The sequence below is a fragment of the Kryptolebias marmoratus genome, linkage group LG2 (genome assembly GCF_001649575.2).
Source record: "Kryptolebias marmoratus isolate JLee-2015 linkage group LG2, ASM164957v2, whole genome shotgun sequence".
Lineage (NCBI taxonomy): Eukaryota > Metazoa > Chordata > Actinopteri > Cyprinodontiformes > Rivulidae > Kryptolebias > Kryptolebias marmoratus.
In genome coordinates, this window is record NC_051431.1 from 11,253,172 (window position 1) to 11,260,713 (window position 7,542).

A 7,542-nucleotide genomic window follows, 5' to 3' on the forward strand; every position below is an offset into this window, starting at 1 on the left:
GACTAGTGTCAAGCTTTTATTTTGGTACTTCCTGTTTCAGGCATTAAAAATTAGCATATTAGCTAAACATTTAGTTTCAACATTTAACATTTAGATTTAACATTTAGATTTAACATTTAACATTTAGATTTAACATTTAGATTTAACATAATATTTAGATTTAACATATAACATTTAGATTTAACATTTAACATTTAGATTTAACATTTAATTTAACATTTAGCATTTAGATTTATATTTAGCATGTAGCTGTAACAACTACATGTAATTAGCTAAATGTTGTAAAAAGTGACATCAGAAAATCAACACTACATTTTAAAACAGTGTTTGAAGCTAAATGTGACAAAATTTAGGCATGAATTTTGTGCACAAGCTCCTTTACAAACGGCGCCCCATAGTCAGGTCCAACTGAGTCCAGGGTAACTGTCAGGCACTGAGAGTCTTTAGGCTGTACACGTTTCATAGAAAATAGCTCTGAGCTCGCGCTAATGCTAACACAGCTTGTTGCTGGACTGGTGTTAGTGTAAAAGACCCAGAGGAGGACTTTGTGGAAAAAAAAAAAAGCCCAAAGGGACAGCGAGGATATCCGGGACAGCCTCAGAGCAGCTTTATAAACATTAATGGCATGCTCTCAGAGGCTCCGAGGGGAGGGACTGTTTCCTTCAGGGTCATTTCAGAACTTTCGGTCCTCCGGCGGGGCGGTGACACGGGGTTCTGCTCCAGGGGAACTCTGGGTGAAGCTGAACAGGAAATGGAGGTGAAAAGAGGTGAATCGAAGCCACATGACTTCCCCCTCAACTCTCTCTGCCTTCGATCGAGTTCTCAGCCTGTGTAATTATCCTTAACGTCGGAGTTTGAAAACAGAGCCGCAGAGGTGAAGGGAGCTCGTTCGTATGGACGCACTGCTCGGCATCGTTCGCTCAATAAATCCAAAGAAACAGGAAGTGTCCGTTAAAAGAAAAGAAAAGAACAAGTGCTCTGCGTCACTTCAAACATCCCGCATCTTCCCGGATAGAGAGCAAACCCCTCCGCCCCCCGATCCGGGTCGTTCAGTAGAAAGAGTACTGGTTCTCCACGGCCCGGGCCCGGCGAGCCCCGTCGGCGTCGTGGTAATCCTCGGAGGCGCCGCTGGAGGCCTCCAGCAGGCGCTCGGAGCTGTTGCTCCGGCTCTGCAGGCCCCCTCCGGTGCCCGGGTCGCTCCTGGAGAGCGACGGGAGGGCAGTGGGGGAGGAGGAGGCGCTCGAGGAGGCGACGGCGTCCGAGGGGGGCCCCGCAGGAGCGGCGACCCCGGCGGGGTGGAGAGCTGGCAAGGCCGAGTCGGTCCTGCAGGCTGCACTGGGAGGAGCGAGAACCGGAGGCACGGTTACGTCTGTGGCAACTTGTGGGGAGAAGAAAGACACCTTTTTTTAAAATTCGAGACACTCGACTGGGGAAGAAGAAAAAATAAACGATGAATCTGCTCTGCTGGTAATTGTCGTTTGTTTTTGTTTTTAACCAAAGAGCTGCAAGTAAAAGGCTGCCTTCACGGAGCTGCGCGTAAACAACGCAGCGGGGGCCTCTTTATTATCCTTTCTCCTGGTGGCCTATAACACCAACAACACTGGGGCCAAAGACGGGCCCGACCAGGGGATCAATAAAGCCTTTTACACCCTGAATCAGACCCTCACTTGATGTGTGTGTGTGTGTGTGTGTGTGTGTGTGTGTGTGTTCGGCATTTCGGCCCAACAGAGAGGCTCTTTGTGACCACCAGGGCAGAGAAGGAGTCTCAGCCTGAATGCAAAACTTCAGCTGGATGACTGACCCCACCAGCCCCACTACACACACACACACACACTCCACTCTGCTGCACAGGAGGGCATTTATCCCCGTGCCAGGAAAGTGGACGGCAGGAGCAGTGGTGGTACGGAGGACGTGTGGGGGTGTGGGGGTCTGTGAGTTTATGGCTCGAGGAGCCTCTCGTTTCAAACTACCTACAAATTAATCCAAACAGGGACGACTCACAGCAGGACCCGGCTAACCCGAAGGTAACCAAACGGCACATGCTGCGCCCTCCTGCTGCTGCTGCTGCCGCACACCCAGACGCACCCATCAACATGCATTTTTGTTCAGCGCGTCGTTTAGGAAGAAAAACGAGGACGCTCTTTAGATTCACTAAATGGAAATGTGGAGTTTTGATCCAGCTTTCCTTCAGGTAGTGATTAAATGCATATGTGGGGAGCAAATCTTTTCAGCCAATCCAGAAATGTGTCCTGCTTACTTTAACAGAAACATTGTAGGACTGAAGGACTTTCAAGGAGTTTGGGGGTGAAACCTTTTTCCATCTGGTCCCACTCCTCCTTAATGTGTTCCTCTCCTGATTCATTGCATTTAGCTCGCTGTTTAAATGAGCGTATTTAAGAATTTTACGTATTGGACCTGAACACCTGGACATGACACACTCGCCTCCCTTCACACACATGTATGAACTCATCTTATTCTAAATCTATAGGGTTTAACGTGACGTTGGTCCACCCTTTGCAGCTATAAGAGCTTCAACTCTTCTGGGAAGGCTTTCCACAAGATTTAGGAATGTTTATGGGAATGTTGGACCGATCTTCCAGAGGTCAGACCCTGATGTTGGACAGAAGGCTGGGGTCACAGCCTCTAATTCATCCCAAAGGTGCTCTAACGGGTTGAGATCAGGACCAAACTCCATCTTCCATGTCTATGTGGACCTTGCTTTGTGCACTGGTGCTCAGTCATGTCGGAGCAGGAAGTGGCCCATCCCCAAATGGTTCCCACAAAGCATGAAGATGCAGATCCTGGGCTAAAATTCAGTGTGTAATTATCTGAGAGTCATCCTCAACACGTCCTCTGATTGCACAAGATCTGCTTCTAAACCGTCGCTGTTAACTCTGTTTTATGGCCCCCGCAGCTAATCAACCTCAGCTAACACATAAATGCCGATAACTCAGCCAGGTTTAGAGATATGAAGCTACAAATTGGTATGGTTGTAGCCCTGAGTCGTCCCCTGAATATGTCCCGAGCCCTTAAGGAATCAGGCAAATTCTTTGTTTACAGTTGGTGTTGTGAATACCTGCCGTGGCGCTCCGCTGCACCTGCACGTATGAGCGTAAAGTGATGTCAGCCGAGCCGCCGGACTCGAGGGGGATGGGATGGGCGTGGAAGTGTCGCAGCATGTCTGTTACGGTGTGGAACCACAAGTGATGGACGTGGCACTGCCCGTTCTCATTCACAGACAAGCGCAAATGCTGCAGGGAAGAGAGAAAAATAAATAAAGAGGGGGAAACATTAACAAGGGGAGGGGGTAAAAAAAGGTTTTAAATCAATAAAATGAGAGAAGATGGAAGAGTAGAGAACATCTGAAACCCAGAAACCAGGACAGAGGTCGGGATATTATCTGAGGGGGGCCGCTCGTTGAGGAGCAGAGCGACGGCGGAGGGAAGAGGAGGCAGCCGAGGCTTCCTGTTCGCCGCCGGCTGGCAGGATGTGATGTGCAGGGATCGTGTTACAGCAGAAAACACAGAGCCTGCAGGTCACCGCGGCGTTTCCAGTGAGAGAGCGGCGGCCTCAAGCTACAATCAGCCAAATGTTTCTAAATAGCAGATCATCTGTTCTTAACTTTAAAGTATTTAGCAAAGTAAATTAAACCAACAAAAAGGGTGTTGGTTTTTGCTAGTTTTACATTTAAACCGAAAACAGATACAGAACTACGCAAAAGTTTATATTTCAACAGATTTTCTTGTAATCTTTTAAATATTTTCAGTAGTCCGTCAAACTTTCTGAATGTCTCTTTTTGGGGGATTTTGGCTCATTTTTCATTCATTTTCTGCCCAGTTTTGAAAGAAAGACCTTTTCTTTACTTGCTAATCCAATTAACTCTGATTTTAATGAAGCTGTAAAAAAAAAAAAAAAAGGCTCCTGAACTTGAGAGATGAACCAGTGTTGTGTCGATACATAACAGGCAATTTTTAGGTGCTCAGTCACTAACAACTTTTCACACAAACACTGTTTGTACCTACAGTTTATTAGCAAGTAGCTAGCGAAAGTGCAAGCTAGATTTACAGCTAGTAACTTTGTTAGTGGCAACCTCCCACAAAGATGCAAATTTTTCACATTTTTTTATGTGAATCTTTGAAAAGTACAAAGGAAAACAACAGTTTGAGACATAAAAAAGTATTTTAGGACCAACAAGATGATTTCCAAACAAAACTTGGCATACATTAGATGACTGATTGAAAGAAATGCGTCTCTCAGGTCTTGTTTTGGTCTTTGCTCCATTAATTTTCCTGCACCTTAAAGATGAGACTTTCAGATGCTGTTTATTTGCAGTGGATATATTTTTAGGCCCAACACTTCTTTTGTTCACCACTTTCTTCATTTTTAAGCACAAACAGCTAAATATGAAGCTGTAGTCACTTGTTTTCTAACATGTGGACTGAAAATAAGTCAGCGTGCAGCTCGGACACAAAGTCTTGCTGCTTGAAGGAATTAGGAGTAATGGCTAACTCTGGCTCGTTCGCTCACCTTGGCTTTGCCCTGGAAGTTGAAGGTGAGGACGTACTCGCCCGGCCTCGTCTCACTCTGACGGATCACAAAGAGGCCGTGACTCCTGGCGCCGCCCGCGAGCACCAGCTGAGCCGCCCGCACGCGCGACAGCGTGCCGTGGAACCACGGGTAACCCGTCAAGCTGGCGTCGCCGTCTGGCTCTTTTGCCTCGCCTCCACCTGAAGCACAGACAAATATCAGATTCTTTTTTCTTCACATTACCGCTTTACTTGTCGTGGTCGTTCGACCCGGCGCCGCTTACCTGCGGATGAGTTGGCGCTTTGGGCCTCGGGCGACTGGAGGAAGCGCTCTAAAGGCATGTGCGACGGGTGCTGGGTGAAAGGAAGTTCCCTGCAGCGAACTGAGGGGGCGCTGTAATGATCTGCTGCTGCAGGACACGACCTCTCCGGGACCCGGTACACACCTGAAAATGTTTGTGCAAACCAAGCTTAGTCAGGATGAAGGCATGTAAATATTTCTTTTTGCGTCCTTCGCTCACCCTCGGAAAGCAGCTCGCAGCTGCAGGACGCCACCATCGAGCAGTCTTTGGAGGCCTGGCCGTGAGGGCACGACGCCAGCTCGATGTCGTCGCCGCTGTCTCTGCACACAAGGACCGCCGTGAGTGAGAGCGCACGCACGCAGAGAAACAAACACCCCCGGAGCCCGACGCGGCTCCACGCACGTCCACGTCCAACAAACACGGGCGCAAATAATCGTTCCGTTTACATCCCGAGCCTCACCGCCAATCCCAAACCCCCCCGAGGCCGATGTTTGTGCTCAAACAGCCTGTCAGAAACGCCACTAATTGGATGATTAATGACTCTGTGCGCTTCCCCTCCTCTGCTCTTCCCCTCCACTCTCCATATTTAGCAAACGGCAAATATTTATCCAGCGGTTTACCCGGGGTCTATGCAGTCCTGGATGTCGGCGACCCAGGAGTTCTTCTGCAGAGAGTCGATGGTTTCCAGGATGTACTCGCCCCCGTTTTCCACCTGCGGGCACAGCCAAACACAGCAGCAGTCACACACCGAGCAACCTGTTTCATGAAGATCTGCTTCTCTGAGTGCTGTTTATTTATTTTTTGGGGTATTTTTTCATTTGGGACATTCAGCTAATGCAGGTGCGGCTGAGTAATGGTTACCTGACTCACCTTGAGAACAAAAGTGTTGTCCTTGTCAGGCATCTCCAGTGGCATGGTGGTCCTCACCTCCACGATGGCTGAAAGGGGGATGCTCACTTTGGGCTTGGAGGACTAGAAGCAACGAACAAAGAGAGTCATGAAAAAAAAGCCCATGCACTTTACCTGCAACCCCTGTTCAAAAACACATCCAAGAGAGTCTGAGCGTACAAGCAGCTTTCACAGCCGAGATTAAACTCGATCAAAGGAACCAAAGTCGCCAAAGCCGTGTAGATAAAATGACGTGGGATTGGTATGTTACTGCTACATATTGCAATGATGATATCAGGTACTCCGCTTCAGCATCTCAGTCGATTGGATCGGCCGACACAAAGAAGTTCCCATTACTGCGACATCAGTGTGGAGCATCAATGCTGAAAAAGCCGGTTGAACTGAGGTAATAGATTTGGGAATTGTTTTGGAACGGATGGCTTTCATGACGCAACCCGGGCTCAAACCCACAGCTTAAGGATTACGACACCTGCGGCCCCTGGAACTGCAGGAAATCATATTTATGTTCTAAGCCAGGGGTAGGCAACGCCGGTCCTGGAGAGCCACTATCCTGCATGTTTCACTTGTTTCTCTGCTCCAACACACCTGATTCAGCGGTTTAATCACCTCTTCATGTTTTGCAGAAGCCTGTTATTCACCCATTGATTCAAATCAGGTGTGTGTCATTCAAGCATTAACAAAAACACCAACACAACAATTAGAACATTGATTTTTTTTTTCCCCCCCAGGAAAAAGCCCTGTGACCCACTGAAAACGGGTCTGCGACACCCTTTCGGGTCGTGACCCAGCAGTTGAGGACCCCTGACCTACACGACCGACTCGAAGCCGCGGCCGTGCAACCGTCACGGTGGAATAATATTAATAAGATTATTACTCATTGTTGTGGTTAACCAGTCCTCTGTGATGCTGATACCTCGGCTCTGCAGCCCTGATGTTTGAGCTTCTAAAACAACCAAAAACTGTATAAATATTCAATTTATTTATTTATTTCTGTCTTGTAAAATAATGTGTTAAACAATGTGTACAATCTGAGGCTGGAGCTTCTGTCTAAGCTGGAAAATATGAATCAATCCTTCTTTTTTAATCACACATTTAATGTTATTATTAAAGAAGTTAATAGCAGTGCATCAGAATATATATATATATATATATTTAATCCTAAGGTCTCTAAACTTTAACAACAGGAGGAAAGTCTTAATTTGAGTTCCTCAGACTTCATTTTAACTCTCCTGCTCTTCACCAAACCCTGAATCTCTTCCATAAAAAGCTGAAATCTGTGTGTTTAGGGTGATATAAGAAGGTTTAAATCAAACAGACTTGGACAGATTTGTTAAAGTCCCTCTCAGTGGGTGGCAGCGCCAGTTTTTGTTCCCCATCTATTACCCCCCCCTCCCAAAATTTAGAATATGCCATTATAGCCGTCCACGGTTTAATTACATCCTGTTTTTAATCCTGCAGGAGCCGAACGAAAAACTCCTGAAAGCAGAGAGCGGATATTTTTGTACCTTTAAATTAGTGGGAGAGGTCTGAACGCTGAGATCCGCGCAAACATGCAGTTAAGGTTATCTGTGAAGGCCCCCCCCCCGTTTATTTGGAGCGTTTGTGCTTGAAGTCAGCAGCGAGACGGACTGAGGGCCGGCGCTCCCACTGCTCGGCTCGTGAACACGACTCTTATCTCCCGAAATCGTCTCGGTGATTCTGACAAACAAACCCGTCCCTCCCCGAGCAGAGGGATCCAGACGATAATCTGAACAGATCTGGCGAGCGGGGGTTTTCAGGCTGTGTGTGTGTGTGTGTGGGGGGGG

At 47.5% G+C, this 7,542-nt stretch overlaps 1 protein-coding gene across 3 annotated transcripts in view; it reads right to left on the reverse strand.

Moving 5' to 3' along the window:
- Positions 1-327: 327 nt before the first annotated feature.
- LOC108240837 (SH2B adapter protein 2) overlaps positions 328-7,542 on the reverse strand; it is a 17,330-nt gene continuing 10,115 nt past the window's right edge. The window contains exons 3-9 of one of the 3 annotated variants that reach the window (XM_017424633.3): positions 5,699-5,800; positions 5,449-5,540; positions 5,048-5,148; positions 4,811-4,972; positions 4,528-4,727; positions 3,077-3,251; positions 328-1,378 (exon numbers count right to left, since the gene is read on the reverse strand). In XM_017424633.3, the coding sequence (XP_017280122.1) occupies positions 1,050-1,378; positions 3,077-3,251; positions 4,528-4,727; positions 4,811-4,972; positions 5,048-5,148; positions 5,449-5,540; positions 5,699-5,800 (1,161 nt within the window). In that variant the 3' untranslated portion in view covers positions 328-1,049. Of the gene's footprint in view, positions 1,379-3,076; positions 3,252-4,527; positions 4,728-4,810; positions 4,973-5,047; positions 5,149-5,448; positions 5,541-5,689; positions 5,801-7,542 lie in introns of all 3 variants that reach the window. The other 2 variants (XM_037979420.1, XM_037979417.1) reach the window with 2 other exon arrangements.